General features: G+C 32.6%; 2 protein-coding genes across 4 annotated transcripts; one reads left to right on the top strand and one right to left on the bottom strand.

The window, feature by feature from the left end:
- Window positions 1-1,709: 1,709 nt before the first annotated feature.
- LOC130621750 (tRNA N(3)-methylcytidine methyltransferase METTL2-like) lies at window positions 1,710-20,675 on the bottom strand. 2 transcript variants are annotated; one of them, XM_057437093.1, is made up of 10 exons: window positions 20,615-20,675; window positions 5,668-5,759; window positions 5,531-5,591; window positions 4,481-4,661; window positions 4,290-4,339; window positions 4,103-4,163; window positions 3,571-3,710; window positions 3,427-3,457; window positions 2,777-2,918; window positions 1,710-2,441 (listed from the first exon to the last, which is right to left on the bottom strand). In XM_057437093.1, the coding sequence occupies exons 1-10, from the start codon at window positions 20,623-20,625 to the stop codon at window positions 2,296-2,298; spliced, it is 915 nt and encodes a 304-aa protein (XP_057293076.1). In that variant the 5' UTR covers window positions 20,626-20,675; the 3' UTR covers window positions 1,710-2,295. The 2 variants fall into 2 exon arrangements, with proteins under 2 accessions (XP_057293076.1, XP_057293075.1); XM_057437092.1 differs by lacking the exon at window positions 20,615-20,675 and adding an exon at window positions 8,732-8,892.
- On the top strand, window positions 10,555-19,964 carry LOC130621757 (proteasome activator complex subunit 3-like). Of its 2 annotated transcripts, XM_057437100.1 has the most exons (14): window positions 10,555-10,666; window positions 12,790-12,835; window positions 13,113-13,145; window positions 13,984-14,016; window positions 14,218-14,280; window positions 14,372-14,494; window positions 14,573-14,606; window positions 14,688-14,725; window positions 15,202-15,267; window positions 15,475-15,543; window positions 16,785-16,852; window positions 18,599-18,653; window positions 19,002-19,088; window positions 19,490-19,964. In XM_057437100.1, the coding sequence occupies exons 2-14, from the start codon at window positions 12,815-12,817 to the stop codon at window positions 19,571-19,573; spliced, it is 774 nt and encodes a 257-aa protein (XP_057293083.1). In that variant the 5' UTR covers window positions 10,555-10,666; window positions 12,790-12,814; the 3' UTR covers window positions 19,574-19,964. The 2 variants fall into 2 exon arrangements, with proteins under 2 accessions (XP_057293083.1, XP_057293084.1); XM_057437101.1 differs by lacking the exon at window positions 13,113-13,145.
- Window positions 20,676-20,901: the final 226 nt, after the last annotated feature.

The following is a 20,901-nucleotide window of genomic DNA, read 5'->3' as shown; positions in this document are numbered from 1 at the left end:
GCAAAATATTAAAATATGTTTTGCAAAAACATATTTTAATATTTTCTCAAGAATCCAAAGTAAACAAGTTAACTTGCACTTAACGGAAGTTCTTCGTGAAACGGAACAGGGAAACATACAGGTCATGAACCATGACTGATCATCCGTGGCCAAAAGTGTCAACACGAACAAAGTCAATAGCAAAAGAACCAATCAAATCGCAGTATATACTGAAATTGCTGAAGATTTTAGATGTGTGTAGAATCTTTTACCATAATCTTTAAAAAAGCAGCAAGCAGCACTGATGAAAGATGTACCCTTGAGATCGACAATGCACCCTTGAGATCGACATTATTTTTCCCACCACTGTTTCCAAGAATAATGTTGTCATTTTTGGAATATAGGAATTTTTCGTCCGCTTTAAAGTGCACTTTTCACAAGTCCTTAAAATTGCAATGATTTTTGTGCAATATAGCGTTAAAAAGTCCGCTGTTAACTGTTAACGTGTAAACGGGATTATTACATTTATGTAACCGGTATGGCTACACCCATTTATACCGGTTTTACATCTTTTATACCGCGATCACGTGACAATAAAGTTCGACTTAGAAAGAATAAATAAGTGACCAGGACCAGATAAATTTTGTGTACTGACAAAGAAAGTCAAACATGAGGCCAACAATCTAATTTGAAACAGCTATTTCAGAAATGTCGATTTTTCTTTAAAAAGATCTCTCACGAAACATAAACAAACAAAATCTTCAAAGCGTACTTACGAGTTATGATTTGCGGTTGAAATCTCTTCATCTGTGAACGAAAGACTAGTACTTGTTTCAAAACCTGAAAAGTGTTTTTGTCGGAAATCATGAATCTTGACATGAACAAGAAGCACATAAGATAACTAAAGTTGATACTTTTTCTTTAAGGACTTTGAATTTGCGTGGCTAACTTTGTGTAGTCGTCTTAGGCAAATACAACAAGATCCAAGATAAACGTTAGTGAGTCGAACGGTATTAGGAAAAAGTCAACGCAGTGAGACGATGTGTTCTATTACACTTTTTTTTATACAAGTAATAAAATCCTTTAATCCGGCGTGAAACATTAAGCTTCTGGATAGTAATGACAGCCATGAACCTGGTTGCCATTATGAATTTCCGCACACAGAGAAAACTAGTTCCGTGTTTTGATTCTCGAGTGATACTTCAAGTCTGCACACGCTTCTGTTTATACTCCGTACAATTCGTGAATGAAGAATGGATAAAAATAACATCTGACAACTTATACATTTGATTATTTAACTAATAAATTTTCAACTTTTCTATATTATCTATTGTAGTGGGATTCTAATTAAACTGTTGTTTGCAAACTGTAAGAAATAATGGATAGATCAATATTATTATAATTTTTTGGGCATATAACATGAATTGATAAACATCTCTTTGTGGTTTTACTTTCTATTTTTTTACTATTTTACACAACTTCGATCTTTAAGCTTCATATCAAGACGGAATCTGTGAAAGAAACAAAAAGGTTTTTGTAAAATACGCCATGTTACGTCTAGTTCAGAGTTTTTGGTCTCTTAAGAAAAAATGTATCATTCATCAAATCCAGCTCTGTACCCGGCGCTTTTCTACATAGTATAATTAATTGACAGACGCAGAGGGGACATTCTCACCGAGTAAATAAATTTAAAAACAAAACAATTTTAGATTTTTTTTCACCTTTAATAGACCTTTTGGACAGTGTCCGTTTTGTCGTCGAGTGGAAGCAGTGGGGTGAGTTTGACCATAAAGTGGGGTGGAGAGTTGGACCATAAATTTAACACGTTGTTTTTTCACGGAATTTTTATAAACAAACATAGCTACGTTTATATTAACAATTTTTTTCTCACAATTTCAGCAAAAAAATCGTTTCAATAACCTTCCACCAACAAAAACTGTAGTGACCTTCATGTAAATTGCTGACAGAAGAAACACCACATTATTTTAATATACAATAGATGACATGAAAATATCATTTATACTATTTATTTTCAAAATCTTCACTGGTATCATATCAACGATTCTCACCACGTTATTTGTTATGCTGTTATGGGCGGTTACGCCCCTCTCAACCTCTCAATCATGAAGATTTACATGCTGTAGTTAGAATAGTGACCAGTCAGCTCTGTCAGGACTTCCGCTATACTAGTAACATTCGATTAATGTATTAACATGTTTCATGAAAACAAAAGCATTGTGGGTAAAAAATATATATCCAATTAGGATTTACCGCGCAGAATCAATCTGCACGATTATTCTTCATGGAGATTAATATTTATTCGATTGGAGGTTTTTGGTATTTACATTGCACCCACACTCGATACATTTTCAGCTGACGACCGCGATTCACTTGCAGTCTGCGGTCAATTATATTTTGTTTTTTCATCAAACCACATTTGGTGAACATTTCATCTATTTCATCTGAAAAATAAAATATATTAAGAAAATAAGGTATATTATTTATCTGTAATACAAGAAAAGACTTTTTATAAATCTTCTCTAAACACAGAGATAGCTACTTCTACCATTAACACGTTTCAATATTGAACGTGAACGGACAACAAATTAATGTCGCTTCTGTCTTACGTGTCAAAAATGATGTCTGCAAAAATCAGTTCACCAGTGTTCTAAACTGGATTTAAATCAACAAATGTACGACACACACAACCGGAAATTGAAAGCTAGTAAAAATCTAGCGCGTATCAAACATGCGTAATTCTTCTTATCACAGTGAAAAGTAAAATCCTAGAACTTACCTTGAGTGAAAAAATACACTCTAGTTCCATCTCCTCTAACGTAAAAATTTTCGCTTAAACAACGGCCTGGTTTAAATCGAAGTTGCGCCATATCGTAACGACCGTAATCTCGAAACAAAATAACTCCACCAGGTTTTAGGTACTGAAAGAAAAACAGGAAATCCTTATGAACCTCATTACTCACACATGACATATAGGTAGGAAAGCATTTCACGAATTCTAGTTCACGCAAGACAAATACACCATCCATAGTCACAATTTGTACTGAACGGTTACCACTTGGTGATATAAAAGCAGCTTTAAAGAAAATCCATATCCTTTTTAAGATAAACAATTTGGGATTAAATTTTTACTAATATTCGTACTATATTTGTATATATTCGTACTAATATTCGCGCGTATCAAGTTTCGTACAGCGAAAAAATATATTTCGCACTAAAAATTTTCGCACAACAGCAATAGCAACCGCCCTCCCAGTTGCAAAAAATAGAAAAAATAATAAAATTTTGTGTTTTAAACAAAAAATTGTTTCTTTTATGTAAACTGTAGAATTGGATTTTTCGCACGTCTTAATTTTTCACGCAATTACGAACTTTTTCGCGCGAATGCCCAAAAATTAGTACGAAAAGCGTAAAAAATGAATCGCATACCTCTGTAAGTCGCTTTAACGTCCACAACATCCTGCACAATGAAACAAAACTTTTCAATAAAAAATAGAATAACAAAAGCACCCTGCCATGTTTCGGTGTACTGTACACCTTCCAAACGAACACATAAAGTGTGAATAAACCTACTTGTCTGGATGTATAGCAGATAACACAAAGATCAACACAACCATATCTAATGACTGCTTTGGAAATGGATAGTTGGACTGCTCGTCGGTTGCATCAAAAACAAAAGCATGACATCTTGACGTGTCGTACAAAGCATGGTTCTACATAAAATAATATTTTTTTTTATTTTAAAACGAATTTCCTGTTATACTTGGATATCATTCACTTCTAAAAGGTAAACAAAATAGACTTATCCCCTAGATGGTAACATTTTTATGTCATTTGCATTATTTTTTGAATTTATTAATAAAAACAAAAAAAACTATAAAAAAAATCCAATGGACCATAAAAATTTCATAACAATATGCATTTTACTTTAGACAATGAGCGTATCCCTGATGTAAACAAATTAAAGGCGCGCAACGTAATTCACGTTAGATAAATGACATTGGGCTAGGAACCAGGCAGGCAGGTAGGCATAGTCAGGAAGGGTGCTACAGAGGAAAAAAGTTATTTTTATAAGAAAGATGTAAAAATTATAGTTGTTTAATACCTTCACTATTTTTATCGCTGAGTCAGCAAAATCACAACAGTAAACAAACAGGTCAGGATCACTACATAAATAAAAGGAGTATAAAATGAATTCTTTTTCACTTCTTTTTTTCAATTAAATATAAATTAAAAATTATTTTACAGAAACAGAATGATGATTTTGGAAGGAAAACTTTGATGCAACTTACTTATTGGTTTGAAGGATAGGAAAAACAGTATTTCCAACACCACAACCAACCTATAAGATAATCTTACTTTTGTAAGAAATTTTAAAATATATATTTTTACTGCAGAGCAAAGGATGTATATACATTGTATTTTATAACCAGCTACTGGGTGACATCATTATCATCATGTACAATAACATATGTTACAATACCTCCATAATTCGGATTTTAGCCGTACATCCTGGAAAACTAACATCATCAGTTACAGTCATCTTTTTAAAACTTTTTTCTACAATGTTTTGGTCCTCTGTCCCAACTTTGATAGGTCCATCCCAGCCTTGTGGCGCTAATTCTTGAAATTCAGTAAAAAGCCAGTGTCTATCTTTAAAAAACCTGAGTTCGCAAGTGGATATTATTATTAAAATGAAGAATTGGATGTGCACATATTATATATATTACACCAGACTCAATTTAATCAAAATATAGAATAGGCGCATATAAAAAATAAAAGATGTGATTTTCCATCTATGCATAAGCTGGCTTCATCAGACACCATGAATAATAACTAAAACCACACAAGAAAGTTTTTGTAAACATTCATAATGTCGCTAAACCTTACACAACACACTTTAACATTAAATCAATTTAGCACCTCATGCACCAACATTCATGCCAGTGAAGTAGAAACAATAATGACTTAATATAATTCCTATTTAAAAAAAGTAGGAGACATTTATTTTTAATTAGTGAAGGCTTGGCCTAATGTTATATGTTCTTTATATATAAGAACACACTAAGAACATATATGGCTTTAAAGATCTAAAACTTTTGATCATGTTAAGAACATTGAAGGCTTTGTCAATGACAGAGGTACTAAAACGTTTTTTAATAAGCTTAAAATTAGAAAAAAAGGTAAAGTTAAGAATAATTTAGGAACTTCATTCAAGTAGAGATTTTAGGCTTATTTCTAATTTTTATTAGACATAAATGTATCAGTTATTGTAACCAGGAAGTATTAAATTGCCTTTTTTATTTAAAGATGTCGTTTTATAAAAGAGAAAATTCGCAGACCCCTCCTCCCTAAAAATATATGAAAATATCGACAACTGTTACACAACTATATTTTAATCAAAATTGAGGGTTAAATTTCAATGTGTTGTAAGGTATTTTTTATAACATATCAAAATAAATTATACTAGATAAATTTTAAAAAACTAAAGTTACAATCAATAATTTTTAGACAAAGAAGTGGAGCACATTACTTGTTTTGATGTTGACAATAAAATATATCCCAGAATTTTCCAGCATCTTCTTCATACTTTTCTAAAGCAAAATTTTAATTATAAAAACAAAACAACATAAAAACACTGCTTTTATGAGTGACATGACATGTACTAACCTATTTCATCTTCATTCAATGAAACAACGGAATTAATTTTAATCTTTTCTTTAGCTTCTTCCTCAAGTTCACTGTCCCATTCCACATCATCCCTAAAATTTGTATATAGTAAAATGAACATTGTTAAAAAACCAAAACAAATTTGAAGTTGCACAAGTGAGTGATGATCATTTATGAGTACTCTACATGTTTGTATTGCCGCAGACAACAAAGTTTGGGATGTGGCAGTTAATGGGCTGATGCTAGAAAAACTTTTGCCTTTTTATGCTATTTTGTTGCTATCTTTATTGACTCTCACTCCCAGGAAGTAAAATAAAAGAACTTGGGCCAAAAAACGTTGTTATCTGGAAGAAATGCTAAAAGCTGAAGAGGTGCTTCAAATTTTAAGGTTGAGATTTGAAGCTTTGTATGTACATACTATAAGATATTTTTTACCATCACATTAGGGTTTGCTATAATGCAATTATGGTGAAAACATTCACATATATATACTTGTTATTAATTATTATTAAGAAAGAATAAAAAGTTTCCATGTAGAACATAGGCTGGTATACAAACAAACATACCATTATGTTCAAATCTGTTTTAAATATTATTTAAAATTTACTTATATACATACTAATTCAAATAAGACTTCAACTTTGACAATTTCAGTATAATATAGCCAAACCAGTTCATAATGACTACTTTAGGGAACCATAAATATTGGCCGTTTAGGATAGGTGGTCATTATCGACAGAACCCCTCTCTATCATGCATATCTAGTTTTTGCTGTCTACAGCAGGTTTATTTTTACAGTTTGCAGACAAGTGTAAAATGTTTTAGGTTGAAATAATGTGAATGACAGAGTAAGATGTAAAGAATTGAAAAACTTGTTTCTTATTGCTGGCCACTTTTAAAAAACATGCATATTCTCAACCCATATTGTGTTCTGTTTCACGATCAGACAATTCCAGTTTTGAAGAAGAAATATCACTTTTAATGTTGCTTTGTGATGCTTAGTAGGTATTATAAAGATCACTCAACAAAAATTATTATAATTTCATACGTAATTTTTATGAGCAATTTAATGTAGTTTATATATGAGCAGGTGGTATTATAGTGAGATGACTGTTTATATGATTGAAGGTTCATGTTTAACCCTGACTGCCTAAGTATTTACGTCTGTGTGTCACACTTTTAGTTAATTTTTTAACAAGTGCTTTCTATCAACCAAGGCAGGTGCTTTCTAATTGTAGCGTTAAGAATTTGTATGTGGCAAATTCTAAGGCAAGAATAATGTGATTGTGAGTGTTAACCAAAAATATAAGCAACACTTATATGCAACATCATAACATAATTGACTTTTGACAAAAAACATTATTATCAATTGAACCAAGATAAAATCAAAACTGCATACTATTTTACAACCATACACAGGGGGAAATGGAATGCATGCCAGTAGCCATTTTTTAGATGGGAAGAACACAATTCCATTTACAGGCCATTATTATCAATTGAACCAAGATAAAATCAAAACTGCATACTATTTTACAACCATACACAGGGGGAAATGGAATGCATGCCAGTAGCCATTTTTTAGATGGGAAGAACACAATTCCATTTACAGGAATGCATGCCAGTAGCCATTTTTTAGATGGGAAGAACACAATTCCATTTACAGGCCACGGGCGTGTCCACGAATTTGAATGAAAAGTTTTAATGCCTGCACAGATAAACAATATAAAACAGAGAAACTTAAAAGCATCTCTATTGCTGTTAAAAAGCCTTCATTGAACAAAAAGCAAAGAAAAACAAAATTATTACACCTTTTTAGAAACGGAGTAACTTAAGTAGAATTTAATTACCATTGTTGCAAGGATAACGCATGAATCCTTATAACACTGTTGCTCCCATGACGATTATATATTGCGTTTTCTCTGATTTTTCTCTCTTTTCATTCCTTTTACTTGTACAAACAATTTTACATCTGTATGTATATAGCACTGATGATGATAATATATCGAAAAGCTTTTGCTGATTTTTAAACTTGTTTTTAACTTTTATATTTTATGAAATATATTGACAATGCACAGCCAAACCTTTATAGCTATTAAATTGGTTGCATTATACATGTGGCAACCATCCTATAAGAACTGTATTGTACAACATTGCCCATCTTTTCATAAAAGTGATCAACTTCACACAGTAGCTCAGTTTTGCAAAGGCATCTGGTCTGCAAATTATTACATACGATAACAATATGGCAAAGCTATGCGCTAACAAATTGGGGATAAATTTGGTATATGTTAAAAGTGAGATAAGGGCTAAGAGTTGTTGTATTTGAGTAATATTAAATATATAATGCATATTTATATACAAGATATATGCTTTAAATATCAAAATAAGCAACCCCAACCACTATCCTAATTGGGACAGCACGGGCTTTCAATTAACCCTGTAATTACAAACTCTGGCTTCTTTTACAAATAAAATAATTAATTCGGTGGTTCATTTTTGATCTAGAGGTTGAACTGGGCTCTTAAAAAATTGACTTATTCTAAATAGGCACTAATGACAAATCTGTGAAATCTAAAAAAAGTTGAAATATAGAGATAGAATTTACATCCATAAAATCGCATCAGGACAGAAATGGCTGACAGTCGTCGTAACAAAAGTTTTTGACTCCTTTTGTAGGTGTTGAAGATGAAATGACATGTAGGTGGTCTACATGGCATTTCACTTGTTAAACATGAGCTCAGAAATAACTTCGCACCTTTGTCACCAATAATGATTTGTTGGGTGCGGGAACCAAAAGTAAGAGCCCCATTGCTGAAACTTAATATATATCCGTGGTAGGGCTCTCTCTCTATATATAGTAATCAAGACCATCTAATATTTGAAAAAAATATCAGATATAACAGCCACTAGTTTGTTCAAGGTACTAGCTTGTTTGTTGGACAGGTGAGAAAAAAGGATTTCCTATAGCTAACCCAGAAAATTAATCCTTTAGTCTAGCTAGCTACCTAAAATTTAAGGGGCATCAATTATGGAAACGAAAACAAACATGATACTTAGTTATTACCAGGCATTATGTTCAAAAACATTTGAATTATCTGTCAAATATCTACTCCCAAATTGGGGTCGCTTCTCTTCTGAGTCAGAAGCACATGTCTTTTCAGCCATTTTGTTTATTTACTAATTATATCATAAATTATAGGGAATGTGGTAAGAACAGGCGATGCTTGGGAAGTTGTGTTCTAACAATGCCTCGGCAATAAGCTGAAGCATGCCGCTCAGATTCGGACATTTGCCCAAGTCGAGCATTTTAACTTATGACCCAAGTAGGACAAAATTATCAAAAGAAGGATAGAACTCTTGTGTGTCAATACTCCTCACACGCCACGGAACAGCCTTATCCCTAAGGATTGTCAAGCTAGCGCTGGCGGCTTTAGCTTCAAGCAATAAACCCTGGGGACGAGAATGCCAGCGGAAAAACACAAAAGTTGCGACAAAAACAATACCTCAATGATAAACAAATTGAAAAAAAGAAGTGCCCGCTATGTAGATTTTCTTACTTCTTACATTTTTTTTTATAAAGAAACCACTTTCAAAAAACTGACTAGTCGCTTTCCAAAAAAAAATAAAAAAAGGTGAAAATTTTAAGGGAGAAATTCTTGTTTTATACATTCATTCTGTCAACCAATGGCATTTAAATGACAATTAGAGGTACTGATCAAATGTCGAGTAAGTTATCCTGACAGATCGAAAGACAACATAAAATTTAATGGTTTTAGCTATACGGCATTTTAGATTTTATCTTTCTTGTATATCTTGTAAATAATGTCAAAATTGAAATGACCTTACAATTTCACTTTTAATGGTTTTGCTTGTTTTCTTATAAAAAACGTGTACATTGGTCTCTCTGTCATGATTCTATAGACTATCTACAGTGAAATTCATCGTGAAGAGGGGCAAAAGGCTCTTCCATATGAATACATGTACATACGTAATCATATTCAAGAAAACACAAGAAGTGAACATCGTTTCCAGGGCATTTTGTTTTGCTCATGAAGTTGATAGCAGCGTTGGCCACCACGTAATACAGCTTAGGGGCCAGAAGACCCTGGAGTCGAGGTTATAAAGAAATGTTTGAAATGTTTCGAAAAGTTGTTTTACAATCTCCACAACCACAATGATAAATTTTTGCTTGTTGCTCTACATTCAGTCACCTTTCCACCCGGAGATAGAGCATTATTTACCAAACTGCGATTTGCAAATGGAAAACTCGATTTTGTCAACAGAAGAGTTGGAAAATGCAATTGAAAGCAAAAATCACAAAAATCAACCTCGACTCCAGGGCTTTTTACCTTATACTGAGACGACAAAAAAGTTCCAGTGAAAGAGAAAAAAGCCCTTTTGCTTCTTTGCCGAGAATTCTATGAAAGAAAAGTAAAAGGCAAAAGTGGCTTTAGAAACAAGGTACTCTCCCCAAAACATGTGTTAATGTAACTAGTGGAGGACATTCATCAATCTTCCAGTGATAGAAAATTTACTTTGGGTATTTTTATTAACCTACCTAAGGCTTTTTATACCGTTGATCACAATGTATTATTTTAAAGATCATTCTAGGCCATTACTTCAGTCAATGAGAAAGCCTTAAATGAATTTCAACTAAATATTTTTTAGATTAGGATATATTTGTAGAAATTGTGAGTCACCTGGCTTATTTGCATTTGGTTCATAGTATTGTATCTATACATTTTATATTATATATGTCTTTGGGAACTAACTTAAAGCACAAAGAATATTTCGTGTATGCCCCAAATAGAGAAAGTTTATCCCAAGTGTCACAATTGTTAAAAGGAAGCTATTTTCATCCAACTGTGTATAAGACCCAACTTTGTATGGAACAGCACCATTCCCGCTGAAAGAGCGAAACGAAGGGGAAGAAAAACACGTTGTTTCTCACACATGCGTGTATATTGTATTTAATAAATTTATTTTAGTCAACACTAAGGTTAGTAAGCTAGAAGCAGGTTTTTCACGGTGTCAGTATCATATCCTGGCTGTTGCCCAGCAAACTGAATTTGCCTTTATTCCTTAAGAAACCCTCATAGATGACAAAATCTTGGTTTTACAAACTTTTTTGGTCTTTTTTGTGTCTCTTTAAAGTTCGTTATATTGAGAGGTTACTGTACTTAGCTACAAATTTTTAATACAGATCCCAAGTGATTTTGATAACATTTTAAACTGCTGGGCATGATGTAGATTATCCTACCTTATTCTCTAGAAAATTAATGGTCCATGAAATATAACACAAATCGACCAAAATATTTAATCGACAATAAACTTACATGTTGAAAGGTGGCCAAGTCTTTAAAGCTCATTGAAACAGTCTATGCTACAATCAGATAGGTTACGTATTGCTTTTGGTAGACCATTAAACAATCGTACTCCTTGGACAGCCAAGCTAGCACAACGAATCTTATAAAATGGCCCTTTCTGCACTACAGGAACAACACATTTTCGACCCAAACAATCATTCGTGTACCATGTGATGCCTCCTTTCCCAGTTTCCTGACCAAAGTTTGGTACTATTTTTTTAATCACTTTCCAGATGTAAATTATGGCATGCCGTTCTCTTTTCTCCAGAGAATACAGATTCAATCTTCTTAGTACGTCCCAGTACCAAATACCTTGAGTTCCAAGGATTTTTCTAGTAAAGTTTCTTTGCACCATTTCTATGTCTTGTATTTGTCCTTTCATTAGTGGAGACCATAACTGGGAACAATAGTCAAGGTGGGGAATAACTAATGATTTCCAAAGAGTCAACATCACGTTTTTTTCTCTGCTCTCGAATGTTCGTAATATCCATGTAATTATCCTGTTTGCCTTTGATATAAGGTTTGAGATATGCTTATTAAATTTGCAATCATTCGACATTATAACTCCTAAGTCCTTCACAGTGATTTTTTTGTTAGTCTTTTCTGACGTGTTACTTAGATATACAGAGAGTGGTTTCAAAGACTCAATCTTTCCATAACTTAGGTGCTCGAACTTACACCCATTGAGTTTCATATTATTTTCGGTTGTCCACTTATAAATTATATTTAGATCACTTTAGAGTTTAAAGGTGTCCATGAGGCCATTAATCTCTTTCGGAATTCGTGTGTCGTCTGCTAAAGAATATTTTAAGTTCTGATTGATATCACCAACCATGATTAGAAAAAGCAGTGGGCCAAGAACAGACCCCTGTGGAACCCCTGATCCAACGTTAGCGGGTATAGATTTTACACCATTGACATAAACATGTTGTATTCTGTCTTTAAGGAATGATTTAATCCATTTTATCAGTTTATCATTTATACCAAGCTGCTTCAGTTTAGCAACTAAGATGGAGTGGTCCACTTTGTCAAATGCCTTGCTAAAATCTAAGTAAATTGTATCTACATTTGAACCGCTTTCAAGAAAGGATAGGATTGCATCATAATGGGTCAGTAGCTGTGATAAACAGGAACGACCTTCTCTAAAACCATGTTGTGAGTTGTTAAACAGATTGTACTGTACAAGATGATCAACTATGTTCTTTTTTATAACTTTTTCAAATATTTTAACGACATGTGAAGTCAAGGCAACTGGTCGATAGTTGCCCACTTCGCCTTGGTCACCTCCTTTGAAAATGGGGGCAATGTTTGCAGTCCTCAAAAGCAGAGGTGTTACACCTGTGTTGAGACAGTTTGACCAAAACATAAGAAGTGTAGTTGCCACAGCATTCTTACAATTTTTAAGAAATATACCAGGGACAATATCTGGGCCGAAAGCTGAGTTAGCAGATAGAGTGTTAATTGCTTCAATTATGTCATCAGTGGTAAGTGCAACATCTGTCATTACAGGAATAGTGCAAGTTAAATCATTAGCATCGGCTTTTGAATTATGTTGCTTACTAAATACACTCACATATTGTTGTTGCACGATTCAAACTTCCTTGATAGATGACATATTTAATTCAAATCATGCCTTACAGAGAAAGGTATGTTATCCACAATAAGGATTTAGGACAAAAGTCAGCCCCTGTTTTTTGTTCATATTTAGTAAAACGTTAAAAAAAAACTCCTAAGATTTATGGCTGTATTGTTTTAGACAAATATACATTTAAATTACAAACATGAGTGCCAATAAATTCAAAGTAAGTAAATATTTACTATTCAACTTCGATATTGGTCCAACTTTAGGCAATAAATTGTCAATTATATGTTAGATTATGATTGTTGGTTTGTCCCTTATTAAAGAAAGTGACCATTGTTAGATCTAATTTTGTGTATTTTAAAGCATTTTTATGTTGCAAGCTTGTATTTTATAGATTGTGAATCACAAGTAGAGATCCCTTAATTCAATCAATATGTTAACTAGTCAGCTATAACGTTATTGTATTTTATCGATACAGTAAATTATTATTTTTTTAGTTTGGCAATTTGCATTTAAAAAATGCCAAAGAAGTAAGTTTTTAAATGTGGCATTGTTTTGTGTAATTTTAATTCTGCTTTGTTACTATGCCAAGTTTCATAGTTAAATAGCATTTGTCCTTCCTTGAATTCAATACCCTAAAAACAAGACTTAAAGTACCCACCTAAAAAACCTTTAAAAGCAATTTGCTTTCATATGAACAAGCTTGGAAAGTAGTCAAGTTATTATTTTGAGCTTAAATACCCATACAACGACAAAAAGACAATAAAATTTCCAATTATAATATAGACTCTGCATACTACAAGCTCAACAAGCAGTATTTTGCTCAGCACCCAGGTGTGCTGTTTCAAATCTTGCTCATAGTGGTTGTAAAAATCACGTCTCTCACATAATTTTTGCCAGCTTGATTTGGTTAATAATCTTATCTGTCGTCTTTTGGGTGACAACAATTGTGATTAAAATGAGGAAAAAAGTTTTGGAAAATGATTTTTTTTAAAAAATGACAGGCAGAAAGCAAAAACAATATTAGTAATATTAATCCCAATAATATTACTCTCACATGTACCAGTGTAGATTTGCAATCACTGTACGTAACATTGTCAAAATTTGTTTTTGCTTCATATTCACATTTGCATAATATTCACTTTTGGTGTGTATAAATAAGCATTTAATTTTTTTGCATAGAAAAGAATGTACCATAGCTACATATTCCCTGATTGTTTTTTCAATACAATAAAAATTATATAAATTAAAGGCACCCTTTGTAAATACACAAAGAGGTAATGACAGTATAATCTTGATGCTTTACAACTAGACAATTTTTTTAAATGCTTAGTGGATAAGTTTATATATAAAATTATTTTTCTTTAGGTTTCTGAATACACAGATAAGTTGATAGCAGAGGTAAGAACCACTTCCAGAGATTTGTTTGAAGTATATTAGTCTCTATTTAAAAGTAGCTGTATTTTGTCTGTTTGTGTGTTAAAACCAATTGGTGCTAAAGATGAACAAAATAGCAATGCCCAGAATTTTTATGACAGGCAAACAGGTAATTTGGTCCCTAGGTTAGCTTTAAAAAACTTAAGATTTGCAATTTATTTTTAGACTGAAGAACTCATAACCAATCAGATTCCAGACAAAATATTCTCTTTAGACAAAGCAAACACAGTAAGTCTATAGATTAAACAGTATAATGTTGTTACCTGAAAGGTCTTTTGAAAGGTCAATGTATCATATAGTAAAATTGTTATTTTTTTAGGAGTCATTTCTTCCATATAAAGATATAGTATCGATAACAACAGATGTTGATATATGCCCAGAATCTCTTGCAGGTGCATTGAGCAGTATACAAGAGCTTCGGAATTCCAATGATCATGTGCCGGTAATTATCTGTTTTTATTTAACTGTTTGCATTCAATATTTAGCTTGCTTCTTACTACTGCGTGTTGTTGACTTTTAGAATACGAAAAAAAGAAAGTTAGAGAACAATGAAGGTATGCAAGGACTATGCAATTGTTGTAAAAATAAACTGTCCTTTTATGTAAACAGATGAGAACTTATTCAATTGTTTTTAGATGGTTTCTCAAATTTTGCCGGAGTTCCATGTAATAAGGTTAGTAGATGTGTGCCAATTAAAGTTATCCTATGTAAATTAGATCTCTTTCATACCTGTAATTTGTTTTTTAAAAAATATTTAGAATACCTTTATTTTGTATGCTACCTATTCATTCAATTTACAGAAAATGTCCACTGTAGATACTGTTTTCCAATTGTTTTGTACTATGTTATGCAAAAGTATGAAGAATATTCACTCATATTATCTTGTTGGAATTTTCCCTGTTTTTAGTAATCTAACAAAAAGCTAAGAAAAAAACGAATATCTGATATACATTTCTCCTCATTTTTAGTTTTAGAAAACTCCAAAAAAATGTCAAAAACCTCACATGTTGAGTTTTCTACAATTATGATCTAAAAAAAGTGAAGGAACCCGGTTGTACTAAAAATGAGCTAAAACACTGCAAAAGTGAATCCTTGTGATTGATTTAATCATCAGAAAAGGATAAATATATTTATATTTTCATTTGTTAGAAACTAACGCATCTTATTGATCTGATAAAACCAGAAGTTAGAGATGTCATACAGACTTGTGAAAAGGTAAAGACAGATCTTATTAATTCAGTACGTCTTACGCCTGTGAAAATGTCAAGACAGCTCCAATTGGATTCCGTTTGTCTCAGACCTACCTTTGAAAAGGTAGAGGCAGCACCAGTTGATTTCAGTATGTACCAGGCCTGTGAAAAGATGACTCCAATTGAATGTAGCAACAGAAATAAGGTTAATTTTTCTCTCACTGTTTTCTAGATACAGATGTGGATCCAGTTGTTAATACCTCGAATTGAAGATGGAAATAACTTTGGTGTGTCTATTCAGGTTAGTGCTGCATTTTCTCTTAAAAAAATGTCAATTAATGTCAATTAAATTTTTAGAACAAATTCACAAAATAAATCCATGCAAAACTTGTAAAATCAGTGTTTTATTTTTATTTAGCAACCACTAATCGCCAGTTACTAGTTTTTTTTAATTACTGTGTTTATATGCAAAAAACCCCTTTCACGCATCCATAGAAATCGCGTAATTTTCTTATCTCTGTTTTGCAATCCTGCATGGTTATGATACTGATATCGTTTGGACACCTGTGTACTTATTATTTAGGTATGATGCGTATAAGAACCCTAAATATTGGCCATTACTCGAAATTACCCCTTAAATTTTCATAACAGAGAAAATCAAATTTTCGAGAATTTCTATCGTTTTTTTCATGTGAATTATGTAAAAATTGGAATATGTGTAAAACTTTGCTCTAAGACTTTAAGCAGATACATGTTTTTTATATGTAATTTCAAAAGAAACCTTGGGATGCTTATAAAAATTACTTTTTTAGGCTAAAAATATGCTCAGGTTATGCTTAATAACAAAAAAGCTTTTTGCTTACAAATATAGATTTGTTTATATGCTTATAAAAAAAAGCTGTGGTATATTGTACAAATTTTAAACTTCGGATAAAGACACAGAAAAAGTTTTACATTCACGTACATTTATTGACACTATTGGGATTGCCAATTACCTGAGATAAGACATTTCCCTAATTTCAAATATTCTTTAATTTCTTGCGTGTTATGGATGCTAGGACCTTAATTTTTGGTAGACTTGTGGGCCGTTTACCAAAAAATGATTTAATATTTGATATTATTTTATATCCAATAAATGTTTTTTAAAACAACAGAACTTTAAAAAAATAATGAATATACTAAATATGTATCTGAACCAATACAATGTCCAAGATGTTCGAGGTCAGGATATAAATATAATGACGTTATTTGGATCAGAAATGACGTCATTCCACTGGATGAATAATTCCTTCAATTCTGGTCTGTATATTATCCCTATAGGACCCGTATATATCCTTAGCAGCTCCTTTGCAACCACCTGGTGACCAACATGTAATAAATATTATAAAATTCTTAGCACACAATCACATACCCAACATAAGTTATTCCTATTTAAGCAGGCCGTATGTGCTTTGTGCCCCTTTCCCGCCCAAGGTGATGAGGCACAAAGAACCACTATCGTCTAAATCATCATGTAGCATTATTATCGCTGTTTTTTGTTAGGAAGAAGTTTTAAATGAAGTACACAGAATTCAAAGTGAATCAGTGAATTATTTGGACTCTATTTCGAGGTTAGTATTATCATTTCATTTTTAGTTTATACAGAATTATCCTTGTATGGTTCTAATGTTTATCATATTATAACGTGGAAATGTTTCCGGAGTCGAAAGTCCACTTCACTCTTTCAGCACGTGGGTTCAAGACGCACGCATTAAATTGATCAATATTGTGCAATTTTTAAGATCGGTTTTGCACGCGCTGATCGTTTTAAAGTCAAAATTATTTTAACTTTTTCAAGAGCCCTGTAATGATTTCGACTAATAAATTTGCTTGTATCGCCGCCATTTCCAGTTTGCGCGTAATTCTGTTTCCAGTGAAAATTACGCAACGCCCACAACCGTGCAGCGCTAAGCATGAAGCGTGCTTTGCGAAAGAAGTGGACGTGGTGAGGTATCTAAGCGCGAAGTTAAGAGCGTATTGTCTAGGTCAGTCTCAGGGAATTCCACGAAGAAAACAACACGCGTGCTACACATCGCACGCGTAAATCTATTTTAGAAAATTTGCGCGTGCGTTTTTTCGATTTTTTTCCTGGTTTATTTCACTCTTATCAGTCCCGTGAGTGTTAAGTGGTGTAAAAGTGCTAAATATATTAACAAAACACCTTGGTTCGTTGTAGGAAGTAATTTATAATAGGTAAATAACATATAATTAAATTTAAACAGTGGACGAAGAGACGCTGACACGTGCCACACGTTGCGCTTACTGCAATGGTCTGCCATTTTGTTTGTAGTGCTATTTATCCCCAACCTTGTTCCCAGGGTTATATTTTCTCCGTGGGTTATCTATTATCTATAAAAATGGTAAAAATGGGAGTCATTTTTTATTTATTGAGGTTTCAAGTTTTGTTTGTTAGATTTTGGGAGACGGCTTGTTTGGAATAGTTTAAAGTTGTTTTTAAATTTAAAGTTGTTATTTAGATTTTTAAAAGTGAAACAAGTATGTTATGTTCTTTTATACAGTTAGGAATTTTAAAATAAAATGTTCAACATACATTTAATTTCACACAGGCAGAAAAAAACACATTTAATTTAAACACGGGAAAAAAACACGGCGTTTAATTAACGTTTTTAAAAAAATTTAATTTAACCACAAGTGGTTATTAATTGTTTTTAATGATACAGTTGAAGCTGTCGATGTAAAACGATTGATTTTTGGAATACAGTTTTTAATAGTTAAATGCTTAAAGCATAGCCTTAAACGGCGACATTAACTACGCTGTAGAAAATCAACTTTTATAATTCCTGCGTTAATTTTTTTTATTTTACGAGAGTAAAGAGCGTAATGAATCGCACGCCTGAATAGCTGTTGCACGTGTGTGGGCGCGTGCGATCGCACGCGTCTCATGGAATTCCCTGAGTCTCCTTTTTCTTATAATAATATAAGATTGTGCCACAGAGAATTTGTTCTTTATAGATGACTTGCCAGTGTTTACAAATGTTAAAGAGTTAGCGGTTTTTTGCACATGCGCAAGCATTTCTGTAGGCAGAAAATATAAACAACAGACCACAGTAATCAAAGAAATCCATCCAAAAACGCTCGTTCAAAATTAATGAATTTTTTTAAGGAAAATTAAAAGGATATAATTAAAATTAAATCCCAGTTCCTCTTGAATCTTTTGCTACCCAAAAAAATCTTGTGAATCCTGCTTGTTTTACCTACACAAAAGTGCGCGCATGCCCATTGTTCTCATATGAAATTAAAACAACTACGTCACGCGGAAAGTGGTCTATTGCTTAATGGTTTATCTTGATTTTTAGATATTTCGTTACTCGAGCAAAGATTGCATCCAAAGTTGCAAAATATCCATTTTTGGTATGGTCTTTTTTCTTACATTATGTCACAGTACTCGCTGTTTTTCCACTTTATTTATCTATTAGCAAAAAGATACTTTTTTCTCTCATAGAACTGTTATGTAGGTATAACTTGTTTATTCAGTTTAAGCCTCTGTTTTTTAGTTCTGTTTTGACCTAAATCTTAGCCTTCCCAACCAAGTTGCTTATGAGAAAATAATATTCTTGAACGTAGATTTTTAAATAGCAATTCGATATTTTTGGTATAGTATAACGTTGGTGGGAAGTTAGTTATCGACAGATATATCAAGACAGTAAAGTGAGTAGTGTTCTAATTCTCCGTCATATTTACCTCCTTTTGTTTCTTTAGGATGACTACAAGCGCGCCATTAAGGAGATTGACGAAAAAGAATATTTAAGTCTGCAGTTTAGTATTAATGAGATGAAAAGCCATTATGTGAGTCAATTATTTGTTGCGGACACCAAATTTTGCGATTCGCAAAGACAATTAATCTATTGCAGGGATGGGCGGGGGCAGTGCTAAAAATGGAAAATTACACTTAGAATTACTCATACTATTTATTTAAATTTAGTACCTCCTCCCAAATAAAATTTTCTTGAAAATCCCCCCCCCCAATCTTTCCGTTATGACCTGCCCCAAATACCCAGTTTGGTAAGAAAAATAAATGAAAAAGTACAAGGAAGGAGGCCTAATAATAAAATTTGAGAACACCCTCGCCTATAGATTATCCTACCTCTCTTCAATGACTTCAAAAGTACTTATTTTTTTTAACTGTATAGAATTTTGCAGTAATTTATTGTCATTGTTGCACAATTTCATCTTTTTTTATCGTTTAGTTGCTTATCTTGGATGTTGTGTCGAAAAATTATGAGAAAATAAAGAAGCCTCGTTCGTCTGCCAATCTGACATCCATGTACTAATAAAGTTCGTGCAACCATTGTTTTTTCTGTAAACGGAACGATGCGTTTTTACTGCAGTTGTTCTTCTCGGAATTTGATAAAATATTTAATGTGTGTTAGGCACAGGTTTTTATGCAATTACATTTTAAAAACATTTTATAGTGTTGATATTGCGTATAAAAGCTTCTTCGTGTTCAGTTTATAAGCGCTACAACCTCCGTTCTTCATTAAGATGTATTGTGCTTCCCGTTCTGCAAATTCCAGGACCCTCGCACTTGCGCCTGTCGTTCTTCACGGACGATTATTTTTGGTGGTTTGAGGTAGATATTTTATTATCCTTAAAGAAACTTTAAAAAAACATTTTATTAGCATGTAGATGTTTATCATATAATATGATTTTTATTTATTCGAATTTCTCTTTTATTTCTAATTTTCTGTCGTCTTGTAAAATTTGCTGTTCGTGATATCGCAAACTGCATATATGCTAAATGAAATGATTTATATTATTTTCTACAATACGCTTCGACTTTTTAGAGATCTGGCATAAGAATAATAAAAGTTGAAGTAAAAATCTACAACAATATTTTCCAAGTTTGGATGGAGCTAATGTTGATAGCTTGAAAAAAATAATTTTTAGGAGGTATTTCTGTTTGTGCTAGCCCAATTTTTTTCAGGATAGAAGAATAAATTTAAAATAAGTTTGAGTACAAGTGGAACAAAAAGCTCAGGTGCTTTATCACTTCCCGCGAAGAAAGGGGGAAGAGAAAAAACTGTTCGCGAAAAGCGGTTGAGTATAGCAGATGAAATCAAACAATTTCCTTCCCAACTACCTTATAAGTTACGCGAAACCGTGAGCTCGTTTCCAGGGCTTTCATCGCTCTTGTGATACCAGAGACGGCGGCTAAATCATTAAAGCGGTACTTTTTAAATTTATTTTATTTTAGAAAAATAATATTCCAATAAAATCAAACAAAGATAAGAAATTTTGTTTTGCGAGACAAATATTCGCGAAAAAAGACCACTACTCGCGAAAACAGTGAATGGTTTTCTAAATACAGTTACCCACTTCGCATTTATTGTGTGGATTTTTAAAAATGCAGCGTGAACCTTTTCTTCCAATGAAAGCCTTAACTTCATGTATCACTTAGCACAAAATGAACATTCAAGTATATAAAATACTGTTTCATCAAAAATTCAATATTATCAATTATGTAAGTTATAGAATTTTTTTAGCGTTTCCATTTAATAAGCGTGAATATAAAAATAAATGATTTCACGAGATCTTCAATAGTTTCTTTTCATTAAAACAAAACTAGTTACCAGTCTACTACATTTGCTTAGAAACAACC

Source organism: Hydractinia symbiolongicarpus, chromosome 12, assembly GCF_029227915.1.
Source record: "Hydractinia symbiolongicarpus strain clone_291-10 chromosome 12, HSymV2.1, whole genome shotgun sequence".
Classification (NCBI taxonomy): domain Eukaryota; kingdom Metazoa; phylum Cnidaria; class Hydrozoa; order Anthoathecata; family Hydractiniidae; genus Hydractinia; species Hydractinia symbiolongicarpus.
This window is presented reverse-complemented; position numbering and strand designations above follow the sequence as displayed.